At 55.1% G+C, this 27,204-nt stretch overlaps 1 protein-coding gene and 1 pseudogene across 30 annotated transcripts in view; both read right to left on the bottom strand.

Annotated features, from left to right (window-relative positions):
- MCF2L (MCF.2 cell line derived transforming sequence like) overlaps positions 1-27,204 on the bottom strand; it is a 202,252-nt gene that overhangs the window by 108,321 nt on the left and 66,727 nt on the right. For 4 of the 30 annotated variants that reach the window (XM_058438085.1, XM_058438086.1, XM_058438091.1 and 1 more), the window contains exon 1: positions 15,469-15,751. The exons of 5 other annotated variants lie outside the window; for them this stretch is intronic. In XM_058438085.1, the coding sequence (XP_058294068.1) occupies positions 15,469-15,718 (250 nt within the window). In that variant the 5' untranslated portion in view covers positions 15,719-15,751. Of the gene's footprint in view, positions 1-4,352; positions 4,936-9,005; positions 9,063-9,587; positions 11,199-13,931; positions 14,031-14,595; positions 14,616-14,678; positions 14,925-15,468; positions 15,752-27,204 lie in introns of those variants that run through there. 21 more of the 30 variants (XM_032151367.2, XM_032151368.2, XM_058438096.1 and 18 more) reach the window with 13 other exon arrangements.
- LOC116467577 (uncharacterized) lies at positions 726-4,245 on the bottom strand (annotated as a pseudogene).

Below are 27,204 nucleotides of genomic sequence, written 5' to 3'. Positions count from 1 at the left end.
AAAAAAAAAAAAAAAAAAAAAAAGGAGAATTTCTAAATTCTAAGTAAAACAATCTTTTTTTCTTGGCTTAATTGGAACTCAGCTCCAAATACCCCAGGGCAGAGCAGCACAGGGGGACCCTGGGAGATCCGGCTGCTGTCTCTGAAGTATGGTGGTGTCTCTGCCACCACACCATGCGGGACAGAGGGGAGGTGGACAACCCTGGCACCGGCCCCAACCTCCACTCAGTAAACAGACAACATCCACTCCTGGTTATCAGAAAATCGCCACCTGCAGCCACATTTTCTCCCAGCACCGTCTCCTCCCGGCAGAGGAGGCTCCTCCTCCATGTGAGTGGAAGTCCGCCTGCCTCCTAACCCGAAGGGGCTCTTTTCAGTGCCCAACCTGAGGAAAACAGCTGCAGCACGGGGATAGGTCTGTCCACAGAGATGCAGAAGCCAGCCTGACCCAGACACACGGGTGGAGGAGGAGGAAGCCAGGCAGAAGAGAAGGCCCGGGAGGCTGCAGACGCCACGTTTCCCCGGGGCCACAGTGCGTCAGAGCGCTCAAGTGTCCGTCACCCGCCTCACATCCTGATTACCAAGGGCAGGGCTGGTGAGATAAGGCAGGCGACAGAGCTGTAAAGAGGCCACAGGCATCCGACGCTCCTTCCGGCTCCCTGTCTCCGCCTAAGGCTCTGCCGTGCCCAGCAGCACGGGCTGTGGAGGTGGTAACCTGCAGCGTGTCGGGCCTCAGATGTCGGGTGCTGCATTTACGGAGCTTGACTCAAGCCCCCGCTGGGCTCCTCGAGGTGCAGGGCAGTGCCTGGAGAAGGCCACCCGCCGGATAGAAGGGAAGAGGCTCATCCTGCAATTGTGAGGTCCGGCCTGGGTCTCCGCAGTGCCACCGGGCACGCTCCCCAGCAGATGGGAAGCCAAAGGCATCTTAACTTTTTTATTCTCACAACACAGAATTAACTTCTAGGAGTTTCTGGTGAAAAATCCCACAGTGGATCTTACTGGAGCTTCCCGTCCCTACCCAGCTGCCATGAACCTGCAACCCTAGACCTGTGTGAGGGGTCCTGCTACCCTCTCATCTCCAACAAACCCTGAGGCACCTGCTGAGTGCTGCGTCCCTGCCACAGCCCGTGGGCCGCACCTGAACCTCACCTCAGGCCTTGCACTGAACCGGCCTGGCTGCCCCCACCACTTTCCACACCCAAAGGCATCAGGAAGTGCTTTCGCCAACCTCCCCACCGGAACCAGCGCCTCCTTAGAGTCACCATCATGGACTCGGGGACGAGCTGCGCCCCAGCCCCAGCCCAGCTCCTGAGGGTTCTTCCACTGACAACCCCTCCACACCGCGGCGCCCCTCAAGCTTCCATCCTCGCCCTTGTTCTCTGCAATTTCCCTGATCATCTTGTCCTTTGTCACGGCTCCAACTGGGTGTCAGCTCCAGCCCAGACGTCACTTCCAACCACAGACACAATCACAGACATCACACCAAGCCCCTTATGCAGCACGGGCTCAGCCATGGCTGGGACGGCTCACCCTGTCCTGAGGGTCCGCGGCACGGCCCCTGCCCAGCTGTCCCCTCCCACAGCACGCGAGAGCAGGCCTCTCAGCACAGCCGCGACGCCCGCCTCCCACCAGACACAATGAGGGCTCAGCAGCCTTCCATGGCGCATACCCTCCCCCGCAGGAGGCCCCCAAACTCCCCGTCTGCCGCATCTCCCACATGATGGGCAGAGGGGCAGAGCCTTGGGGAGATACCCCCGGCCGCCTGCCACGGAGCCTGGGCTCGCTCCAACCTTAGGTCCCCTGCTGCCACCCACTCTGTGGCTTCCTGCAATCCGCAGGCTCCAGGCCCCACGGGCGCCGCCACCCTTGGCCCAGTGTCCATTCCTCTCCATTGCACGGCCAACGTCTTGGAAAAAGCCTCCATCACCTGCTTTTCCTATGCCTCCACATCCTGTGCCTTCGGCCCCGGCTCAGAAATCCCCTTCACGGGGTGGGCACGGCCTCTATTACTAGTGGGGCTTCTCTGCCCTCCTTGGAGCCCACTAGGCCTCTAGAGCTCTTTCCAAAGCTCCCGAGCTCTTGTCCCTTGGTCCCCTTCGTCGGCCCCATGCTCTCTGCTGGGGCCCCCACTGCCCGACCCCTCAGACAAGGCCTCCACTGCTGCACTCCGGGCCTAGTTCCCCACAACCTTCAGGTCCAATGTGAGCTGAGCATCTTCCCCCAGCCCTGACAGGGGCCTGTCCAGTCCAGGCCTGGAAACACAAAGGAGCATCTGTGACTCCTCCACCTTCCAATCGGAGACGCACATCCTGGGAAGAAAACCTGCGGGGTGCCGAGCTCCTGCCGAGGGAGACAGCCAGGGCTGGGAGGCGGCCGGACAAGACTCAGTCCCCAGGCGCCCATGCCAGGTGGGTCACGCTGGCGGCCCAGGCAACGGGAGGCAGAGGGCACTGGGCTCTGAGCTGCACCCGCACCGCCCAGCCTGGAGGAGGAGGCCCCACACCTGGGCCATACATCCCCCTGCCTGTGCCTCGGGGTGTGGACCCTGCCGGGAGCTGGTGGTCATCCAGTCTCAGGCTCGCAGGCCCAGGGACCCAGAGTCTGCCTCTCACTACACCCAGGTGATCTGTGCCGCAAGGGCCGCTCCACCCAGATGCCATGGGACCAGGGCTCGGCACACACTTCCTTACAGAAAGGGGGTGTCTCGCCGCCCTCACATTCCAGCAACGGCAGGACGTGGCTCAGTGAGTGTGAATGTCATAGACAATGTCTTCACAGGGGACCAGAGCACCGCAGAACTCACAGCGGATGACACACTCATCGCCTTGTCTCCCGACGCTGCCACCGCAGAGGGGCCCATGTCGCTGTGAGAGTTACAGGGACAAGTTCACTGTGGCTCCTGCGTTCTCCTGCTCCCACTAGACAGGGTGGTACCCCACGGTGTGGAGACATCTCGGGGGTCCTTATGTACAGTGAGGGGACGTCTCAGGGGTTCTCAGGCACAGGAAGGGGACGTGTCGGGGTCCCCACTGCACAGGAAGGGGACGTGTCGGGGTCCCCACTGCACAGGAAGGGGACGTGTCGGGGTCCCCACTGCACAGGAAGGGGACGTGTCAGGGTCCCCATCTCCAAGCCCCCACTGTGCTCATGTCCAGGGTCTTACGACTTCAGCTTTTGGAGGGTGGTGGGGCGTGAATGGAACGCTGGTCACCCTGGCGCGTGCGGGATTCATGCACAGCCCCTGGCTGCCTCCCTCACACCGTGCTATGGTGGATGTCAGTGGACTCGAAGGGAGGCTGGGATCTGTTATTTTAGCCCTGGGGTACTTGCACCCACACAGCGCACACTCAGCTGACTGGCAGCGAGTGACACAGCCCTCCTCAGTGTTACAGGCTCTGTCCGTGCCCCCAAGACGGGGGAAAGGGAAAGGCGGCAGCCTGAGAGGCTCTCCTGTGCATGGCGCCCCTCCCGGCCGGCGCCGCTCGGCCCCAGGACAGTCAGGCATCGCCTGGATGTGTTCGCTGCCTCCCTTTCCTCTCCCTGCCGCCCACCTGCCAGTGCCCAGCCGCCGCCCATCCATCTCTGAAATAAACGCTCCCAAACTCCGTGGGGAGCCAGGTCAAAGCAGGGGCGGGGGCTGGCTCCAGCCAACTTCTGCCCCACGTTCCACAGCCCACCGTGGTTCCACGTCGCCAGACGGCGGAAAGTGCAGGAGGGAGCGGAAATCAGCAACAAGCTCCTTTCTCCCCCTCGAGCCAGCAGAATGCCCTTGCTCCTCTGAAGTGAATAAAAGCACTGGCTATGACTTGTGAGAGTTTAGGCTGTGCCATCGGGCCAAGCAAACGTGCTGTTCCTGAATGGCTGGGAGGGGCCTGGGTGGCCTGAGCTCCTCTGTGTGTGGTGCTTCGAGCCTGCATTGTTGGTCCACCAGGCCTGGGCCGCACCTGTGACAGCTCTGCACCCTCACTCCACCCAAAACACACCTCTTGTGACGCAAAGGACACCCAGCTGCCCACAGACCGCGCGTGCCCGGGGAAGCCTCATTAAACCCGCCACTGCCGTTTCCCTCACTTTGAGTCTGCTCATCTTTCCAATATGAGCGGAAATTCCTAAGCCCAGGTTCCAGAACTGTAGGACAGGGCCGACCCAGAGATGAACAAAGAAAACTGGACCCACAGACCTGAAGTGGGGTGCCCAGCAGTCATCTCCTTTTTAAAAGGTCTCCGAGCTGCACAGGTTTTGCTGGTCAAGTGGTGAGAGAAATACCCCAGGGAGGCGCCTGCCCGCAGAGAGGACACCTGCAGAGGGGACACCGCACCTGCCCCCACGCCCTGCGACCCCATTGCATCTCACCTGGCCTCGAGCGCCCTGCAGTTCCCCAGCGCCTCCTGGGCAGTGACCACAGCCGCCGCAGGGTTCCCCGGGATGATCCCTTTTGGGCCATTGAGCCGCCCTGTCACAAAGGCTGCTACAAAGCGGAGGCAGCTCCGGTTCTTCACGCAGGGACCACAGGCGACCCCCTTATGCTGCAGCCACAGCCTTCAGGTCTCTGCTGCGACAGCTAAAAGCCGGGCGGGTGCCGCACGGTCACTAGAGACAAGTGCTCAGGACCCTGGTGACTCTGGGCTTCACCAAGCCACGAGAAAGAACCCAAGAGGGCTGAGCCGCCTCCTCAGAGCGCCCGGCCTCCCGGAGCCCGGCCCGAGCCACCACCGCCCTGCACGCCTGGAAGAGCAGGCAGACAATGCCGTGGTGCTAGAGAAACCCAGCTGGTGCGCCTGCCCTGCTGTGTGCAAGTTCTGGGCCTTTCCTTCCTCGAACAGGGCGGGGGGCCTGCGTGGGCTGGACCTCCTTGCCTTATGGAGCGAGCCAAAAACACCTTCCAGGCCTCAGGAAGTCTCAAGTTCAAACAAACAACTACAAACCCAGAGGAAGGGAGGGACGTGCTGCTGGCTGTCCTGAAACAAAGTGGGAAGTTCCACGCCTGGGGCCCCATCTGCTGCCAAGCTCCTCGAGGGAGGAAGTGATGAGGTTGCTTTGCGTGGCCGGAGATGCTTTTCCCCAAGAGGTGTTGAGCCGGTCCCAAGCCAGCAGCTCCCACCCTCTGCCCCATGGCTGCTTCCGAGGGGTGAGAGGTGACAGCGTCCAGGGCTCCCAATGGTCCCCGAGGTGACGTGCCACCCTCGGGCTCTCAGAGTCACTGGGCACCGTGCTGGGCACACCCAGGGCTCCAGGCCTCACAGCTGATATGCAAGGCCGTGCAAATGGCCTAGTGCCATTTTAACTCTTATTATTATATGCTCCAGGCCACAGGAAGAGAAGGTGGCAGGGCTGGCGCTCAGGCCTGCTTGTGAAAGCGCACAGGCTGTCTCGAGCACCACATGTGCCCTTCTGTGAGCTGATGTGATTAGAGCATGCATCTGGTTTGCAGCAGAAGAATGCATTTATTCAACATCGTTTACTGAGTGCACACCCATCCCGCCACCCTGCACAGGCGTTCACAGAATGGCTGGAGGGTCCCCGCCTACTGTGTCCTCCCACTGGCATCGGGGACATCAAGAGGGAAAGGATGCTTCCACGCCCTGAGAGGTGACGCCTTGGTGTCCTATTAGCCTCCACAAATACAGTGATTCTGTTCAAAGTGTCCAGTGCTGGGTTTGCTCCTCTGAGAGCTACAGGTGTTGAGAGCCAGCTTCTGCCAGGAAAGACAGAACTCCACATACCATCCCCCTCTGCCTTCCACACCCACCTGCCAGACGCAACAAGGTGGTCCCGAGGCCGCCGCCCCCGAAGCAGCCGGAAGCTTGCTCTCTGTGCTGCATCCCCCAAAACAGCTGCAGAGGAAACCAGGGTGAGGGGCTCGATGTCTCAGCCACCCAGGAGCAGAGACCACGAACCCCGGTTTGTTGGGGGCTTGTGTGCGAGCCCAGGACAGGTCAGCCCTAACCTGACTCACAGGAAAATGGGGAAGCAGATGGCACATTCCGCGTGGTGTTTCCAGAGCTCAGGCCTCTTTGGTTTTGTTTGTTTGTTTGTTTGGAGACAGAGTCTTGCTCTATCCCCCAGGCTGGAGTGCAGTGGCGTGATCCCAGCTCACTGCAACCTCCGCCTCCTGGGTTCAGGCAATTCTCCTGCCTCAGCCTCCCAAGTAGCTGGGATTACAGACGCCTGCCACCACACCTGGCTAATTTTTGTATTTTTAGTAGAGACCAGGTTTCACCATGTTGGCCAGGCTGGTCTCCAACTCCTGACCTAAGGTGATCCTCCAAGGGCCTCTTTGAATAACCAGGAAATCAAGCCCTAAATGCGGGTTTCATCCACAAGGACAGACGCAGACAGGCTTTGTATTCACGGAAGCAGTGAGCGGTGAGCACAGGAGCCATCAGGGTCGCCTCTGGGGTCAGCACCAAACCTCTCTCTCCGCCTTTCCTTCCCTTGTGCATGGTAAGGTGCTGAGGACAGTCACGGAATGGGAATGGCAGGGCCACTTTCAGCTGAGCAGGCTGGATGTGCACACACGTTCATCATTCAATTCCTAAACATCTAAATATGTTTTAAAGATGTTACTAATTAAAACCGTTTTTCAAAAATCAATCCTGAGATATGAACCTCACTCACGATCTGCTAATTTCTTCTCATATGTAGCGCATAGAAGCTTTGGGTTCAGCGACCATCATGAAAACCCGGCCGTCCTCTCCTGGCTGGCAGGGGCCACTTCCTCCCTAAGCTCCTTGGTAGCCCCTCCATGAGAAAACACAAAAAACCCACGTGAGATCCAAGTTCTTCCTGTCACCCCACTGGTTGGCCTCAGGGAGACTCGAGAATGGTTGGGCCCCTGAGAAGCGGGTTGACTTTTGTGAACCCCGGGAGTCTATTTTATACAATGTGGCCCCAAGCTACTGTTAAGAAATCCAGTAAGTGATATCATTTTTGGCAGTAAAAGAGCCTTACATTAACCACTCCATTAGTTGTGGAGTAGGGAGTTGTTTAGGGCAGGTCTTAAATGAGCTGTTGGGTGATTTAAAATTCAACGCGCCTGGGCTGATGCGGGTGGGAGCCGCCGTGCACACCTGGGGTGCGGCACAGACGAAGGTGTCTCGTTTCCTCTCTCCGTAAGGCGTGGGGTGCAGGGAAGGACAGAGCGTGCTTGTGGAGACCGATGACTTCCCCACGCAGCCCCCACAGAGTAGTGACAGCAGCGCTGGGAAGCCCCACACTGTCCGACTGGGCGACCCGAACCCCTCTGCGCCAGCCCTGCTGGACCAGGTCCTTGTCTCAGGTTTCCCGCTGCCCAGGAGGCCTGTGCGTCTGGTTTGGTGTGTGACTCCTCATGGCCCTGTCGCCTTCACACCATGGCGTCTGAGAGGCCACTCGCCGAACAGCCCCTCCTCTCCTTCAGTCCCAGCCCGGGACCCGCCAGGGAAGGTCGTGGCTCTGGTCTGGCGGAGGCACCTTTGGTGAATGGCTGGGAAGGCCACACAGCTCGGCCTCAGAGGTGCAGGTGACCCAGTGCTGCTCCCCGCATGAGTGCCACCCTCCGCCCCGGCCTTGCCGCCCCATGAGCGACCTGAAGGCCGAGCCCAGAGCCGTGTGTGGTCCCCTGTGCAGCGTTTAACAGGTGCTCCAGCTGGAATGCTTCTCTTCATTGTCCATGACAAGTTTCGTTTTAAAGGATAAAGCATTCTTACAGAAACGAAGTCTTGTTTGGGGCATTAGCTCACCACCCCTAATATATTGCCAAAAATGTCATTAATGAAACTTAATACTAGTTCTTTCCTTTAGTGAATTAAGTAGCACAATTATGTGATATGACTAATGCTGAGAAATTGGTTTTCATGCTTTGGGGATTTGTCTTGATTCTTTAACATTATTAATAAAGGAGTGAAGCAAAAACAAAACAAAACAAAACAAAAAACAACAACAAAGAAACAAGCAAACAAACAAAAAAACCAGAACATTCGCTGAGAGCCCAATTTAGATGCAAATGCCAGGCAATCCCATAATTTAGAAGGAACAATCGGATCTTCCGTATTTTCAAACTCACAGCTCTAAGTTTTCTTGAGTGTCTGTAACCAAAGGTTCAGTTTCTTCTCAGCACTGTGCGTCTCCTGGGATTTACGCTGGACAAAGGCTCCTGGGGTGGAAGGAGGGAGGGAGGGCAGGAGCTCACCATGGCAGAGGGGCCTGTGAGGTGCTGCGCGCTGACACCTGGGCTCGTGCTCCCTGCGACCATGGGCGTCTGGGAGAACAGTGACCACGGATGTCACCTCCATCACCATGCGACCGTAACGAGGTCAACCACAGGCCCTTCCTCTCAGAACCTTCCTTTTCCTTCTCATTTACCTGGAAAATCCCCACATACTTCATTACCAGGATCGTCAGTGTGGTCACACACCTAACTGTATGTGAGGATGACCATGGCGGCGGCTCCCAGCTGTGCACAGGAGCTCATGGCAGGCACCCACCGGCACTAACCATGTGCGCAAGTGACCCTAACAGCAAATGGTTCCCCACAGCTTCCTGCCTGCTGGGTGCTTCTCAGTGCTTTTCATGCAGATTTAACTCATTTGATCGTCACATCAATCCTAGCAGGTAGGTGCTCTCCTGAGTCCATTTTGCAGATGAGGAAACAAAGGCACCACACGGCCACAGACGGCAGAGCTGGAGTTTGACCTCACAGGTCACGGGTCCAGCACCAGCGATTTTAACCTAATAGTCAATGCAACCCTTCACAGGGGCCCTGCTAACCTCACAAGGTGCAAAGCCTCATCCCACATCTTATCCACATATGACCACAGGACATTAGACGTTCTAACTTCAGTACTTCGCTAGAATTCCAATGTAGGCAGCTCCATTTTTGTGTGTGTATCAGACAAGGGCAGTTAGCTTGTAAATATTCTGAAAGGTGTAACAGACGCTTCTTTCTCCACACCTAGAGTTATAAAATGAAAGTGACCAGATACATTGAGTTAATCCGAAAGGTAGAAGTGTGAAAATACTACTTACAGTGGTATCCTTCCAACTCTCTGGACGGTGATGTGAGCTGACGTGGAGACGATAGTTCTGGTGAAAGAAGGGGCTACGTTGAGAGTGCTGCCTGCACGTCGTGGGTGGCGGAGGAAACGAAACACACAGAAAAGGCAGCCGAGCTTTCCATAATTAGGCTGCAGAACTAACTTGGCTCCAGAAACTGTATTTGGTTAAATTATGAATCAGTAGACCCTAGGGTCTGTTAAAATTATTCTCTACTCATGAAAATGTGTTTATCAGACATAGCATGCCTTTCATGAGCAGCTGAAGCTTGGAGAACTTCTGATTGTGAAGCTTACGCCTTGTTCTTTATTACAGCGAAAGCAGGTCTCCCGAGCCAGCTTCTCTCATATTTACTAGTCCCCAAAGTTCTAATTCTGGAGTTCACCCTCCAGTATCTCTCATATTTACTAGTCCCTGAAGGTCTAATTCTGGAGTGCACCCTCTGGTATTCAGCTGGTATCGATGATCAACAAATGTGCTTTTCCCCAGAACATCTGCAAAATGAGTGGAACCCCTAAAATCCATACGCCTTCCACACCAAGGGGCCAGGCTTACAGAAAGCAGCAGAACAGCAGCATGCCAGGGGTGCAAAAGTCCAAGCAAACTCGTCCAATGAGGTCGGCCATGCCAGGGGCTTTATGGACTCGGAGGTTGGCCACGCTGGGGGCCCTTGCAGACCTGGAAGTCAGCCATACGTGGGGCTTTGTGGACTCAGAGGTTAGCCATGCCCAGGGGCCTTTGCGGATCTGGCGCCCCTAGTTCTGAGGGGGAGTTTGCACCACTATAGAAGGTGGTCTTACCCTTAGGGAATGCCAAATGCAGGGAACTTCAAACATAAGACTAAGGGAGGAGGCAGCCAGCAGGTGATGTGGAGCAGCAGGTGATGAAACGCCAGATAAGGAAGTGCCGGGCAATGAGGCACCAGGTGAGGAAGCACCAGGACGGGAGCTGATGAAACAGTGAGGGATGAGGTCAGAGGGGGCAGTGGAAGAGTCAGGAGCGGCTTTGAAGAGGGAGATCGGGAAGACACTGGAAGGCGGCCACCATCCCAAGGCACAGGTGCAGCGTGAAAAGGCGCCAGTGACTCAGGAGGCGGTGGCCAACACAAGTCCCCACGAAACTCGGAACGCACCTTGCAGGTGTCCCCTTCTCAGGTGCTGCCCGGCATCACTCACTCCTGAGACCTGGCCTGTGGTCACTCAGCGCCAGCCCCTGGAGCCACAGGTCTCCCTGAAGGGCACTCCAAGCAAACACAGGACCGGCCCCCCAGTGTCCTCAGAGCAGGTTGGAAATGAAATCCCCAGGAGCTCGTAAGTCTGCCCCCAGTTCCACAGGTGAGGCCGTGCTCAAGCCGTCTTCGCATGGAGGGCGTTGGACTCACCCAGCTGGGAGGCCTGAGCGCCGCATTCTCAGGAGCGCTCGGGACACACTGAGCCGTGGCGTCAGATCACAGAAGGTCAGCAACACGGGACGCCAAGGATGCTCAAAGTACTCACTGTTTCCTCACAAGCCTGTCTCCGCTCAAATCTCTAAAACCCGCTCCTGAATCCCTACTACCAAGATCCATAACACAACATCCCATGAAAGCTAATTGTTTTTTTAAATGTTTCTGCACTTTATAGTCACACCTATCTAATTAGAGACCTAAATTTCATGTTACAAAATAGTCAGCAACCCACACAGATGCACCTCATTTGGCTGCATGGTTTTCCTCCTAAAGGGCCACAACACATTTAAAAAGTGGACAAAGAAATCATGGCTCCTTGAGGAGACGCCAATCACTGAGGCCGAAGGCAGAGGCATGACAGGGGAGCACTAAGGCATCCCTCAGAAACCGCTGGGCTGGCTAATGAGCAGGCAGCATTTTGCCAGGGAGCCACACCTACTCCACTGAGAGCTCTTCAATTCCACACAGAAACACATGCCCCCTGCCTCCTGGGTGCGTCCCCCCAGAGCTTTTCCTCTGAGACCTGCAACTGAGGGGTGCTGGACAGCTGTGCCTGTGTGGTGGTCCTGGGAAGCCCCCTCATCCCCCAAAGCCCCTCCATGCTGCTGTGTCCCTCAGCCCATTGCTCAGGCCACAGGCCCCTTCCCAGGAAGAGCTTAAGGACAGGAGGCGGCACACAGCTTTTGCTCATCCATCTATGCATCCACTCATCCATCCACCCACCCACCTTCCATCCATCCATCCATTCCTCCACTCCTCCATCCATCTACCCATCCATCCACCCACCCACCCACCAATTCATCCATACATCCACTCACTCATCCACCTACACATCCATCCATCCATTCATCCATCCATCTACCTACCCATCCATTCATCCATCATCATTCATCCATCCATCCAGTCATCTATCCATCCACCCACCCACTCACCCACCCATCCATCATCATCCATCCACTTATTTATCTACCCACCCACCCATCCATTTACCCATCCATCCATCCACTCATCCATGCATCCACTTATCTATGCATCCACCCACCCATCCATCCAGTCATTCTATCCATCCACCCTTGCATCCATCTATCCACCCACCCACCCAGCCATCTACCATCCACCCATCCACCTGCCCCTCCATCTACCTTACATACATACATCCACTCATCCATCTACCAACTCATTCATCCCTCCATCCATCCACTCATCCATCCAAGCATCCACTCATCCATCCATCTCCCATTCATCATCCTCCATTTATCCATTTATCCATCCATCCACCCACACATCCATCCATCCACTAACACACCCATCCATCCATCATCATCCACCCATCCATCCATCCATCCACCCACACATCCATTCATCCACCCCTACATTCATCCACCCACCCATCTAGCCACCCACCCACCCATCTACCCATTCATCCATCCATCCACTCATTTATCCATGCATTATCCATCTATCATCGTCTATGACAAGAGTTAGTATTGGGTCAACTAATGTAAAAGGTGGGGCTAGATTTAAAGATTCTTCTACTACAGTAGTTCCCCAAGTTTGATTCCTGAAGAACTTCATCAAGAACTTAAAAAATGTCAATTCTCAGACCCTACCCCAGACTTCCTGAATCAGAAACTCTGAGGGTGGGCCCAGCAGCCTGTGCTTTAACAAGCCCCCAGGTGATGCAGATACATGCTCTAGTTGGAGGACCACTGTTCTGTTCCATCAAATGCTTAAATCAACTAGATCCATAGCATTGCTCCCTTGAATGTCTTCTACCTTTTCGCCAATGACTAAAATTCCAAAGAGAAAACCAAAACAGACGAAAATGAGCCCTATCACATAGAAGGGGGGCCAGGAGGAAGTTGCCACTGGAAAGTGCCCCTGGCCTTGTTACTGAAGATCAGGTTCAGACGAGTATATAAAATGTCAATTTTCAAGGTGAAAGGCTACAGATTCACAGACCATATGGACAGCACACATTATACTCCTTTACATGCAGATTAGCTAGATAATGAAGGTTCTAGGTTCAGACAGAAGAAATGCATAAATCTGAAATTAAAACACAGCAGCATGTCCTGGACAGCAGCAAAGATAAAATGCTTGTGGGTTGGGGGTGAATCTACAGAGGGTGAAGCTCTGCACAGCTGAATGAGGCAGTTGCCTTAAGGTCAGCCGCTGTACGCAATCCCTCAGCTGTGACCTAGCCCTGCCACTGCCCTGAGGACCTACGCCAGCTGCCACATCAGTGTCCTGTTGCCATCAGCTCTCACCTGGCATGGACCCTAGCATGACCCCGGAAGGAGAAGCAGCTCCATGACCTCCCGCTGAAGGGTGTTTGGCTGCAGGTGGAGAACTCTCCTGAGGAAGTGCTTGGAATTTAAACCCGAGGTGGGGATCAGGTTTACCTTGACCTTCATCCCTACCAGAGAATGTGCACCACACACCCCTACACTCTGTAGTAGCATCATGTCAATACTGCACCATAAACCCCCCTCATTATGGGTTTATAGCCTTCAACCTAATAACTTGCCTCCACTGAGTGGTACCTCACACACAGCGTGAGCAGAAAATGGGTTTGTGCTGAAGGAAGAGGCCAGTGTTAATGGGTGGTAAGTGGAGTATGATGCAGGGTCACCTCCCCTAACTAAACACTACAGGGTGCTCATAACCGAGGATGTCTGGTAAGCTGGATCTGAAAGTCCTGGTGAAGCATGCAATTATCGGTAATGCAGATGAGTGGGAGGACATGCATCTCACTGCCTGTTCCAGATGAGACGATGCCCCACACCGAGCGCCCGGCTCGCACGACATTCAGGGAGCAGCCAGTGTCACTGCTGCTCTTCTGAGGTAGCCTTTTTCCAATTAGAAATGCGCACATGTCTCTCGGAGCTCATGAAGAAACCCCGATCCCTAAAAACCTGGGGAATGACATCAGCCTCTGGAGCGGTTCCCACTCTGTGACTCTGACCCCGAGCGGCACGCAGAGGCACGCAGAGCAGGGGGGGCTTTCCCCTCCACCCCCGCAGCCGATCGGAAGCCTCCCTGCGAACCTGGCATCCACGCAGCCCTTCACCATACTCAAACCCTGCAAACCCTGCACGGAAAAGCTCCACTCAAGCTTCGGTAAAAGAGCTGATTCTCTAAGAGTCAGGGAGCAGACGGCATGAAAATGGTTTTGTTTTCTTTCGACCCATATACAATAAACCCAGCAGCTTTGATCATAAAAGCCCCCATTAAAAACATCTTGATTAGACCATCCCATATGATGGTGCTTATGCTGATTTAATCACTGGTTCACTCTCAGAATCCATCAGGGTGGGTAGAGAAAGAGAACCACGCCCAAACCAAGCAACTGACATTTTAATCTCCCAGGCAAATACTAGTTAGACAACTAGTAATGGCATATATTACATAACATATGGCAACATCAGGCAAAACACTTGGCAACTTACTTTTAATGATATATCATTATTTCCTCTTCATTTCAAGGAAAACTAGTTAAGGATGCCTCTCCCTTCTGCATAACAGCCTGAGAACTCGGATGCGACCACCTGAAAGCCACGGCCAGATGCAAGCTCTCAGCCCAGTCTCTGCTTACACCTAAAAGAATCGATCTGAACTGCTCTTCAAAGCTTATTTGAAGTAATATTTCGATTAATACTGAAAATGAACGTCCAGTCCACTCTTTACCCATACCGTCTCAAACATTTGTCTTAGGTTTAAATTGCATTTAATGAAGAAAAGAACCACCTGATTAGTCCAGGATTTTGCCTCCTCAAAATGAGCTTCCAGGTAGCTTCACCATCCCTACCCCTGGCTCTGAAACCCCAAGCTCTGGAAGCCCTTGGCTCAGATCATTCTCAATTCGCAAGCACTTGTGCATTCTCCACTGCGAGGGCTGCGGACAGGCAGGTTGATGGGCAGATTTCAGACGCACAAATGGCTCCGCATGCAGACCCAGCATCCCTGACAGAGCCCGTGTCACCAACGTGCAGTCATTTTAACTATCCCGGGCAGCATACGATCGCCGACAGCCTCTGAAAACACACCAGCTACCAACCAGTGCCCCCCATGTCACAGCTACCACGGCTAGAAAGGAACACGAGGGCGGCTTACAAAAATCAGACGCATTTCCCCACATTTCAGCCCATGATGTCAAGCTTAAGCATAGATCACTGACGGCCAGCAGCTCCTCCTACCCGTGTGCGTGGAAACCGCATTTAATCTCTGCACCATTTCTTCCAGGGCCATCTCTTCAGTCCTCAGCCAAAACCTCATCCTCCGACACAACAAAAATGATCCTGGCAGATCCGCTTCCTCCGCACGGGGGGCGCCTGCGGGGGGGGCCGTGCGAGTGGGGAGGGGGCGCGGCGGAGGCGGGGAGGGGGCCACGGCAGCGCTTTCAGCCTCGAGCCACCGCCTCCCTGCCCGGGATTGGTTCCGCGCCACCGGGAGGGGGGCGCGCGCTGCGCCGCGGGGGGCGGGGGGCGGCTCGGCGGAAGCGGAAGCGGCGCGCGCCCGCCCCGGCGTGTCACCACCGCGGGTCACCTGGGAGTCCTGTGAGTGCACTGCCGAGGTCGCCTGGGAGCCCCGCGGGTCACCGCCGAGGTCACCTGGGAGCCCCGCGTGTCACCGCCGCGGTCGTCGGGGAGCCCCGGGGCTCACCAACGAGGTCACCTGGGAGCCCAGCGTGTCACCACCGCGGTCACCTGGGAGCCCTGCGGGTCACCGCCGCGGTCACCTGGGAGCCCTGTGAGTGTATCACACAGGTCACCTAGAAATTAGTGTCACCGCCGAGGTCACCTAGAAATTCGTGTCACCGCCGAGGTCCCCTGGGAGCCCCGCGGGTGCCGCACAAGTGCCCCCGCCCCTCCCCCTGGTTCCGGGTCTCCGCGCCCTCCTGGTTTGCGGGCAGCCGCGGAGCCGCGAGTGGACCGAGCGAGTGCAGCTGCCTCCGCGGGGCCGCGCCTGGCCGCCGCCTCCCTTTACCTCCGGCCGCACCGTGGCAGGTGCAGAAGCTGCAGAGGCCGCAGCAGCCCAGCGCGCCCCCTCCGCGTGGCCGCATGCCACCCGCGCCGCGCCCAGGTAAGCAGGTCCGTGGGTCGCTGGGTCCATGCGTGGGCCCGTGGCTGGCCGGGGATGGACCAGCCCCTCCCCGCAGGGGCATCGCCTGCCCAAGGACGCAGGACCCGGTGAGGGAAGCGCGCGCTGCAGGCACGGGGCTCTCCACCCTCGCCATGGTTGGCACCAAGCCACACTGTGCACTCGACACACGCAGCGTCCTGGCTGCCACCTGCAGATTCCAGCTCGTGTCTATGCAGGGCCATGGCCGCCACCACAGGGCCATGTGCAAGAAACTCTGAGCTCTCCTCGCCCCAAACCGCGGCTATCCTTTTGTGGTTTGGTATTATAGGTAACATGCACTTCCTTAAAGAAACAGTATTTCAGGCCTGTAGTCCCAGCTACTCCGGAGGCCGAGGCAGAAGCAGAGGCAGAGACAGGAGGATCATTTGAGCCCAGAAGTTTGAGCCTGGGCAATGTAGCAAGACCCACCCCCAACACCTCACTCCCCAATCAGTTAAAAAAAAAAGAGAGAGAGAGAGAGAGAATTCCAGCAGGAAGAAGTACCCATTTCCATGCATGGTTTGGGAATTCAAGCATCAAATGGCTGAGGTTTGAACTACAGCTCATGCCAATAACATGTGCACATGCACCAGCATTCCAGCGTCCAACAGAGCATGCGTGCAGCATTCCAGCATCCGGCAACAATGCACCAGCATTCCAGCGTCCAACAGAGCATGCGTGCACCATTCCAGCATCCGGCAACATGTGTGTCCCCCAACATCCCGGTGTCCAGTGGCACATGTGCACCTGGACGTTCCAGTGTGGTGATCTTTCAGGCACGGAGTAAGGCCAAAGGGATAAAAAGATAAAGGTGATGCAGTACTCCCCCTTATAGTGCCCACAGGTCTGCACAGGCCAGACAGATCTGGAAATAAATAATTCATAATAAAAAATAATTACAGAATAAGAGGTATAATAACCACAGATAGAAAGTATTGAGAAAATCTGTAAGAAATGGCTGCTTTGTTTTTGTTTTTGTTTAACATGAGAAACGTATTGAGTATCAGCAGTTTCACTTAGTTCTACAGAATCTCTTTGGAGCCCAGTGAAAGGAGAACTCTGGAAAGGCCTCGGACTGCCCAGGGTGCCTACGGCTGCACAATTGCTACCTCCTGTCTACACATGGTCTGCAAAAAGTGCCCTCAAATGGGTCTGCTCCTAACCCATTCCCTGTCAGTTCAGGGAACCTTCACCACTCCCCATTCCCCACGGCCCCCCGACCCCAACCCTGCCCCTCCAGCTTCAGGGAAAGCCTGTCATCAGGCAGAAGGGTCCTGAAATGCAAGCCCTGCCCTTTCCACTGGTCTGAGGCACAACAACCTCCCTGGTCCTCAGCCCACACGGCCCCAGGCCACACTCCCTCTGAGCACCTGCCCTTTTCTCCAGGCCGTTCTCCTGGCACGCAGGTGCCCTCCAGCCTGCCCAGCCTTGGGCTGCGTCAGGATCTACCAAGGGCTTATTAAGCTCACACGGCTGGGCTCTGATGGCTCCTTGCTGATCCAGGAGATCTGGGGTGGGGCCCGAGGATGTGCATTTCTAGCAAAATTCCCTGGGATGTTGAATGTGCTGGTCCACGCTTTGAGAACCACTGCTGAAATCTGTTGCATCTTAAAAGCAAGATGAAAGGAAAGGGCCACACCCTCTGGCCCATCCCGCTTCTCTGATCTCCCTCTTCACCCCTTGGGCATTTCCATACATGCTACTGACTTCTTTCCTCAACCCTGTGCCATCCACTCTGTCCCCTGGCCAACATCCTCTGGCTGGCACCACGTCATGTTGGGTGGAGACCCTTGATCTCTGTGGTCGTTGGCTTTATTACTTGTCAACTTGGCTGGGCCACCGTGCCCAGATATTGGGTCAAATGCTAGGTTAGATGTCTCTGTGAAGGTATGTTTAGATGAGATTGGCACTTACATCAGTAGACTTTGAGTAAGGCGTGTGACATAACGTGGGTGGGTCTCACCCAATCCATCAAGGGCCTTGAGAGAAAAAGACAGAGCTTCCCTGAGGAAGAGGGAGCTCTGCCCCCAGACGGCCTGGACTGCAACCCAACTCTCCCCAGTCCCCAGCTGCCCCTGGCCTGCGGATTCTGGACCTTCCAACACTCACAATTTCAGGAGTTGATTTGTTAAACTAAGTCTCTAGCTCTGTCAAGTCTTTATTCCGCCTTAAATTATAGCACAGATCATGCCATCTTTCCATAAACATCATTTAATACTTGCCTAAAGAATGATTGTCACCATTACACCTGGCATTAGGGAGCACTGGGCACTCCAGGCACCTGCCAGAGTGCTCCCCATGCTGTAAACTATTGGTCTTTACAGAGAGCTGGGAGAAGGCACTGTTTTTCGCATTTTACAGAATATGCAGAGAGGTTCAGCGACTTGCCCCAGGCCATACAGAGGCACAAAGATGTAGACCTGTGGTGTCTGCATCGGGGACGCCTGTAGTGTCGCAAGAGGAATGGCATCCACAAAGTTCCCAACAGGCAGACCCAGGACACTTAGGTAAGGTCCCAAGCCATGTGTCCCAAGGGACGGGCTTCTTTCCATCCCTGGCTCGGCCTGTCTCCTTGGAAACAGAGGCGCCCCAGGAGGGAGGCTGAAGGTAATGTGACACCTGGATACCAAACATCCTCACAGCGACCTTTCTGGATGATCAGCTGCAAAGCGGAGTTGAGAAACGGGAGCTGGAGCAGGCAGGGCCAGGCTCCCAGAGCCAACCCCGAGGCTAGGGGAGCAAGGCTATGGAGGGGCACAGTAGCCCCGGCCACAGAAGGGCAGGCAAAGGTGTTTTCTGCACAGCCTCACTCCATGTCGTGGGAGGGGAATCAGAGAGGGTGGAGACTGGGAAAGGACTGTGAGGAAATTCAGAAGCTCATTGTGACGGGGAGAGCCCCGTGGGATAACACCCAGCATGTCAGGGATGCACTGCAGCCGTAGCCCCAGAAATCTGGAAATGAACCCTCGATTCCAGACAATCAGGGCTGGCTCTGAGGTGCAGCGCTGAGCAAGGCTGGTGACTCCTGCCTGCCCAGAGCTCATGCTGCAGTGGAGGTGACATGGCACCTGGGTATGTGACGGCCTCCATGCGGTGACGGGAGGCCACCTGCTGGCACCTCCCCCTCAGGGGCCAGTGTGACGTGTGAACAGGTCCCTGTGTCCCAGCAGCGAGCAGGTCCTGGTCCACACGCGGACGACTGAAGGACTGCACTTCTGAAGTGGGGGACAGGGAGGGGAGGGGCAGGAGAGGAAGGAAGAGGAGGAGCTGCTGGACTTCTGACTTTTTTTATGGCTTTGCCCAGCAAGGAAGTCTGGAATTCACATTAACCTAAACTATAAACGCAGAATCAGTTGATAAGGACAGTTAGTTAGGAGATGGTCTTTTGGGGATAAAATCGGCAGGATTGCTGACCTGGACCCCATCATCTAAAGTTCTCACACACAAATGACCATTTCGTTTTGATGCATAAAACAAGTAACTTAATATGTATTTTTGTCTGAGTATAAAATCGTTGTGTTCACTTTGGAAAATATAGAAAATAAAAATAAAATACACTTTAACAGCATCACCTAGAGGTCTTTATCCTTCTGATGCCTTTTTATACAAAATTGTAACAGCAATGTCTATTCTTTGTAACAAATTTTTCACTCAAACGCTTTTTCATGATGCTGCTAATCTACATGATTTTAAATAGCTGGGTGAATATTCCCTGGGATGTGTGTTTCAAATGTTCATCAGGTTTTCTAGTGATTCTTGACTGTCATAAACACTGCGGCAAAGAAACACACGGGCAAATCATTATCTCACATCTGATTGTTTCTCTGGGTTAATTTCCTACAAGTAGAGGTACAGGACAAAGGGTATGGCTATTTTAAAGTTTCTGAAATCTGTACATGATTTTTATATGTGCAGTGTTATGGTAACATGCATCCATACGAGCAGACACAGGGCGCTGTGGGATTCTGCACCTTGTTCCTTGGCGGGGGGTCCCTGTCGCATGGAGCATCATGATGGGTTCATGCCATCCTGGGGGCAGCCCAGGTGTTGCTAGGATGGGTTTGTTTGGTTAAAAAACAAAAAGCAAACTCACTTTAGCTAGAACCATTTGCCTGCATGGTGGGGAGAGCTGCTCCTGAGGCAAGAACCACAGCTCAAAGCTTGACATCAACATGGGCAACTGTAGAACTTTGGGGGCCGGGGCCGCCTCAAGGGAATCTCAAGAGTCGTTGCCGTGGGCAGGGGCCATCCAAGGTGGGCTATACACTGCCCCAGCTGGGCCCCCCCACCCCCTGCAACCCTGTGCTGAGGTGCACCTGCAAGTGGACGCCGTCTCCTCCCAGGCAGCCTGGTTAACCCAACCTCTCTCAGTTACATCGAATGTGTCAGATCCCCATCCACAACCCTTCCAGTGGGGGCTGCAGGCCAAGTCTCTCTGAGTCCGCTGCGTCCTTGGGGTGGAATCCCTGGGGCCTGGAGCAAGTGGATGGTTGGTGTGGCCGTGCACACTGAAGCCAGTGGAGGAGCCGCCCTGCCTCTGCCAGCTTCTGCGGGGCCAGCACTCTTGGCTGTGGCCCCACCCAGCTGCGAGCCTGTCTCCCTGTATCTCTCCCCATCTTCCGTGGACACCGGTGGTTGGATTATGGTTCCTACTCCAGGGCGACTCCATCTGAGCTCAGGCATCTGCAGACGCAGCGGCCCCACCTCCACATGAGGCCACACCCACAGGCGCCGGGGGTCAGCACTCAACACATCTTTTCAGGGGACGCAATTCTACCCACAATAGCAGGAAAGGGACCAAGACAGGCTACAGAGCAGCCACATGTGGGACTGGCTGGTGCAGGGAGGTGAGTGGCCCTGGGGACCCCCTGAGGGCCCTTGCTGACAGACCTGAGGTTCCGCCTGTCGCCTATCCTGACCCCCACACAAGTCATTCCCTCCTAGCCATGCCCTGAGCAAAGAGAGTGCTCTGAGGAGCTGCGGAGGCTCAGTGACCCTCGACCCGCTCTGATGCCAGGCCCCAGGATCCTGGCCAGGAAGAGCGTGCCCAGACCCTGCTGGAGGAGAACGAATCTGCTCCATGGAGAAAGAACTCCTTCAAAAGCAACTTTAGATTCCACGAGACGTGCCTGGGCCCCAGGTTGGGAGGAGGACATGAAGAGACAGCGGCATTCCCTGCTGAGAGCGGTGGAGGTGGGTGGGAGCCACGGGCCCTTTCAGAGGGGATGTCTGTACCCAGGGCAGAGCTGAGCCAGGCATGAGAGAAGAGGCTGCCATGACAGATCTGGCACCAGCCTGGAAGAGTCCAGAACCCCTTCGTCCACCTCCCAGAGCTCCAGGCCAGACAGGTTCTCACCCACGGGCCCCACCCCTTCAAACATCTTTCAGCTGCTCAGAGGGGGGAAGCACATCCCGCACCAGGACAGGCCAGATGCTTGGTGAGAAGTGGGTACCAACGGGATTCTTCTTGGAAGAGCCAAAATGAAGGCAAAGATGCCTGGATTCTGGGTTCAGCAAAGTACTGTGTGTTGAGGGCGTCAGCTGCCTGGGGGGCTCCCCTCCCGCCTGTACCCTGGAGAAAGGGGCAGAGCCGGTGCACACGGGGGGCTCCTTCCTCATACCCTCTCTGGGTAGGGGTTGGGGCCTTCCCTCCCACAGCCTGGGGGGAGGTCCTGGGACAACGGCTCGGGAGCTGCGGCCTTGAGGGGTTTTGCTCCGGAGTTAGGCCTGTGCTTTGCCCAGCAGCCCTGAGCTGAAGGAGAGGGAGTGCCTGATTGCTGTGGTCTGGGCAAGAAGGGTCTGTCCATGCTGTCAGCTGTGAAGGCTGCACTGGCCAGGGACCAGGCCTGGGCACCAGGGATGTGGCCACCAACTGGGTCAGCTAGAAGTGAGGCCCACCCCCATGGCCGGCTCCTCACAGCACAGCAGGCCTGGCCGACAGCACACAGGGACCGCAACCCACCGGCACATTCAGGCCTCTGAGGAGACAGCACCGCATCACTAGACGGTAAGTCCACATGTGTGTTTGTATGTGTGTGTGCATGTGTGAGCATGCCCGTGTGCACATGTATGTGTATGTGCATGTGCCTGAGTGTGTGTGCATGCATGTGTGTGAGCGTCTGTGCCTACACATGTGTGAGCATGTCTGCATGCAAGTGTGTGTGCATGTGTAAGCGTGACTGTGTGCATGTGTGTACGTGTGTGAGCATGTTTGTGTGTGCGTGTGTGTGCATCTGTGCATGCACAGGTGTGAGCATGTCTGCATGAAAGTGTGTGTGTGCGTGTGTGTGCGTGTCTGTGCATGTGTGTGTGCATGCCTGGGTGTGAGCCCGTGTGTGAGCGTGTTTGTGTGTGCATGTGTGTGTATGTCCCCTCGCTGTGCAACGGAGAAGCTGGCGCAGGGCAGAAACTGGGGGAGGTAGGTGAGTGAGGAGCAGAGTGGGAGGGCGGGAGTGAGGGTGAATGAGTGGCCTCTTGTGGTCACAGCAAGGCAGGAGTCCCCTCTGATTCCGTACTCCAGCAGGCCATCCATCAGTCGCCTCTCCTGGGCTGGGGCGAGGACTCAGTGTCACACAAAGCACCTTCCGGAAGGACCTGAACTAGCAGGACAGAGGGGCTCACTGAGGGTGACCGCAGCTCCCGGGAAGTAGCAATGGGGATGCCCTTAACAGCCCAGCTGTGTGTGTGGCCACGGACATGGGAAGGAGGGCCGCAGGTCCCAGCCAGGCCATGGCAGGAAGGGCCTCAAGAGGGGCGGGCTCTGGCCTGGGCCTGGGACCCCACACCAAGCCCACAGCAGCCGAAAGGGAACGGCAGGGCCAGTCCCACCAGGCCTGACCATGTTCCCTGAGGAGGAACCAGAGCTCCTCAGATTTTAAAGGAAGACTTGAGGCCCTGTCCCCCACCCCTGCTGCAAGATTGCCCAGGCCACTGGGGAACCAGGCATCCCCTCCCAGGGCCAACCGAGCCCCAAGGCAGAAGACTGCTGGTGGGAAGGCAAATGCTTGTCCAAGTACAAAGCAGTGAATACCTGCAAAGATCACTCGACACTTTGAAATTAGTGCCTAGGTGTATTTTATTATAATGACAATAAAATAATAGCAGAGTCACTTCATCACGTTTTGTATTATTTTAAGCCGTGGTGTATGCAGAAGGCTTAGCAGCCTGCATCTTCAGAAGTCTTCAGGGCTCTGCCGTGTGCTCACATGGACACACCTGGAGAACAGGTACAACGTGGAGGCATAGCAGACTCCCCCTAGTAGGAATGCATGGGAAGAGCAGGGGCAGGGAGGATCCCAACATCCCCGGAAGTGTGTGCTTCAATGCCTGGTCACTCCAGCCCAAACACTGGAGGCCCCTTGGGGGTCCCCACCTGAGCTGCGGCAGGGCCTGCAGTCACTCACAGTGGAACCTGAGCCCCCACACACCACAGAGAGCCACTGGGGTCGGCCGAGTTATGGCCCCCAAGATGCTCATGACCTGATCCTTGGCGCCTGTGAATGTCACCCTATGTGGCAAAAGGGCCTTGCAGATAGGATTAAGTCAGTGACCTTGACCTGGGGAGGTCATCCTGGACTATCCAGGAGATCCAGGGTCATCCCAGGGTCCTTCCAGCAGGGCAGCGGGAGGCTCAGGCGGGGAGGAGATGTGAGGACGGATGCAGGGGTCTGGGTGGTGCGGCCATGAGCCCAGGTATGCAGGCAGCACCTGGGGCTGGACAGGGCGAGGAAAGGATTCTCCCTGGAGCCTCCAGAAGGGACTAGCCCTGCTCACACCTTGGTGTTAGAACTTCTGGCCTCCAGAGCTACAGACCATGAAAGTGTGTGGTTAGCCAGTGTTTGCGGTGATCTGTCAACTGCAATAGGAAACTGACACAGTCCTGGACACCGAAACCCCAAAGCCCCCCTTCCCCAGAATGACGGCCTATCCCGCCCCCTCGGAGAGAAACTCCAGCATCCATCACACCCACGCTTCAATGCAACAACCAAAATGAGCAGAAGACAAGGCAGTCTGCTGGGGTTTAATGCGTCCCCCAAAGGTCGTGTGTGGGAAACCTCACCCCCAGTGCCGCCACGCTGGGACATGGGGCCTAAGAAGAGGTGACCAGGTCTGAGGACCCTGCCCTCGTGGCTGGACGAGCACTGTTTTAGTTATGGGAGTGCGCTTGGCCCCCTCTCGGTCTCTCCGCTCTCTTGCCAGGTGAGGCCATCGCTTGGGAAGACGCCGCTCAGGGGCCCTCAGCAGATGCAGCTCCTCAGTCTTGGGCTTCCAAAGCCTCCAGGACCATGAGCCAAACAAACTTCCATTGTGTGTCAATTACCCAATCTGTGATACTCTGTTACAGCAGCAGAAAACAGACTAAGACACAGCCCCTGAGGGCAGGTGTCCGGGACAGAAGGCCTCTGCCCTGAAGGTACCGAGGGACCTTGGTGACACAGACACCTCTGCCGCAGCCCTACGAGTGAGAACAGAGAGAGGGCTTTCCCCACACCTGCAGGAGCGGCTGCTGCCGTCACAGACAGAACAGACATGCACGACCATTCAGAAAGCCTCGTGAGCCTGTGTGAACTCCAAATATTCTATATTCAGTTTCCAGCACCTGTGCGTTGCTGCTGTGGACACGCCACGCCACGCCACTGTGCAGCTTGGTTGTCGTGGGTGTGTGCTGCACGTGGGTTGCTACCAATAATTCACTTTTGGGTTTTGACATCCCTCTCGCCAACAGATATTCCCCCTCTGTCGATGCTAGGGGAATGAGATATTCCCTCTAATAATGAGAAAATCTAACCTAGAAGTGAAACGCATGGAAACGCAGAGAATACCTTTGAACGGCTCAGACCTAGACAGCCGTGGACAGTATCCTCCTGTCCTATTGTTCTGTGAGCTGCCAGCAGTTCTCCCCCCAGGATGACCCACCTCCCTCACTGCAGGAACAAAGCACACTGTGTTCTCAAGAAGGAACAGCTTCCCAGAGAGAGGAAACCCCTAAACAGCGAGGCCGTGCCAGAGAGTAAGGAGAACGCGCTTGTTCTGAAACAAAGGACCCACTGATGTCACACCATGTCCGAGAACTTCTCGATGAGAGCCCCAGATGGCAGGATGTATAATATAAATATAACTGACACGCCAACTGCTGGGGCCAGAGTGGAGAGACCCGGAGGACAGGGGGTGGTGAGGGAGAATGTTACGAGGGTGATCCCAGCACAATTCATTAAATTCTTTCTAAAAGAAAAACTAGAGGAAAAAAGCATACGGTATGTCTTGAACAAGCAGAATTGGTAAAAACAAGACTTTAAAAATTAAACTGGAACTTTTCAGATAAAAACCTCTAGGTTAACATTTATCCGCAATACCACCACCAGGCATTTGGGATGCGACACTCATTCTGTGCGTAACGAAGTTTCTGGAAGAGGCATAGTGGCCACAGGAGACCTCTGCTTTTCCTGCAGGACTCCGGTGCTCTCTGGGTGGAGGTGCAGCCCGTCCTCCCACCCAGGCTTTGCTTCCACGGCAGCTTCTCTATTCATGGCTCTCCCATGATCCATCCGGACCCTGTGCGGGAGGGTCTCAAAGAAGTCACCTTGAGCCTCCAGGTGCTCTTAGCCCCAGGGCAGAACCTAGAATCCCACCAGGAGGTGCCTGGCACACATATCCCACACATAAGCAGGGCTGGGGGCATTCCAGGCCTGAGGAGCCGAGTGGGGAGAGGCCCCAGGGGTAATGAAGGCACGGGAAGCAACAAACCCTAGAAAACAGCAAATGATCCGTGCGGTCAGCCTGGGCGTGTGCCGGGCAGGTGGCCAGGAAGGAACGATGCATTTCAGGGAAATGAGGAAGGTGAGTCAGGATGGAGCCTGGTCTCTGGTGGGTCAGGGGTCAGCCTGCTGAGGCCCCAGCCCCAGCCACCCACACACACCCTCGTCGGGGGCTGTGAGGGTGTCGTGTGGATGTGGCTGATTAACACCTGCGGTCAGCTGGCTCCCTATGGAGCATGTGCCCCTCCACAGTGGGCTGGGCCTCATTTAATCCCTGCATGGCCTTAAGAGAATAGGACAGGGTCCCCCGGAGAGGCGGACACCTGCCTGCGACTGTCACATGGAAATCCCGCCTGGGTCTCCAGCCTGTGTCTGCACTACGGAGGTCAGACATGCCAGCCGCACAATTGCATAAGCCAGCCCATGACACGGGGCACACAGACGAACCACGCATGTCCACGCATCCCCTAAGGTTCTGCTTCTCTGAGAATGCAGCAGGCCTGGTCTTGAGAGCCCAGGAAGAGCTGAACGTCTTTATTTGTTGGCACATGAGGCATCAGGGAAAGAGAAACACCTCAACAAACTGGCATCTAAGGAAGACTGACGGCAATGGCTGGGGAACGTCCCAGGTAAGGGAGTCAGAAGAATTGGATGCTGAATGTGAAGAAATTTTAGGAAAATCTAACCAAGTTATTTTGCTTAGCTTCCCTTTGTGTATATACAATGCTGATGGCAAACATCTGGATAAGTCAAATAGAGCTCTTTAAGTATAAAATAAAAACTAAGTGATAAAATTAAATTCACTTTCACTGAGTTGCTCAAAGCATTATTCTAAATGAAATGTATATTAATTAACTTCACAAAAGTCACCCACCAAAGCAGAATTCCCACATTACGATACACATGCTGGAAGAAGAGACTACAAGGTCACAGGTTAGAGGTAACTTACGTTATAAAAACCCATGAAAATGAGATATTGTAATAAAAACACAGACACAGAAATGTACGTAATACATAAACCATATTCTACTTCATGAACAAAAAAATCAATAAAACAAAAACCTGACTGGAGTAAGACCTTGAAACAGCACAACTGGCCACGTCTATCTGGCGAGGAGGCACGGCATGGAGCCCAGGGTGGAAGCCCAGCTCATGTGGCTCAGGACCCCGGGGCCGCGGCCCCTCATCTGCAAAACAAGATTAAACTAGGGCAGTAAGATCCTAAATCTCCATCGTTCTATGAAGAAAGTGGGCCAAAAAGTCCAAAGCCTCTACAGTTTGGGGACATCACAGCTGACTGCTGCTGACTGATGAGCACACATGCGAACTCCATTTCTGAAAATACTGCGTCCTCTAAAAGGAAACCAGGGGCCCCGGAAAATGCCAAGCATTGACCGCCTGTGCTGCGATGGCATTTGTAAGAGCAGCCCCTGCTGAGCTGAGCGTACTGTCTGTGAGCAGCAGGGGCTGGTGGGGGAGGATTCTTCCATTTGTGCAGTTCAATTAGAGCTCTCCAGGGTCACATTAATGGATAATGCACCATTATCCTTTGCTCTCGGGGGCAGCCTGTAAATAAGGCTTTGCACACAATATCACAAAGCCATCACAAGAATGACACGCAGTAGCCACTGTTCCTCAGCAGCCATGAGGTGGGCAGGAACACACACATGCTTCTAAAACATGCACCAACGGGCAGAATGTGACCAGATCTGGGTATCCAATGCCTTCCTGGCTGTAAGGACAAAGGCTTGGTCTACTCGGAGCTGATGAAATCCAGAGATGTCATATGGAATGCATGTAGAGTTTGATAGGAAAACCTCATCGTGTGTCCTGGTCAGGAGAGTTT

Source organism: Hylobates moloch, unplaced genomic scaffold, assembly GCF_009828535.3.
Source record: "Hylobates moloch isolate HMO894 unplaced genomic scaffold, HMol_V3 SCAFFOLD_4, whole genome shotgun sequence".
Classification (NCBI taxonomy): Eukaryota; Metazoa; Chordata; class Mammalia; order Primates; family Hylobatidae; genus Hylobates; species Hylobates moloch.
This window is presented reverse-complemented; position numbering and strand designations above follow the sequence as displayed.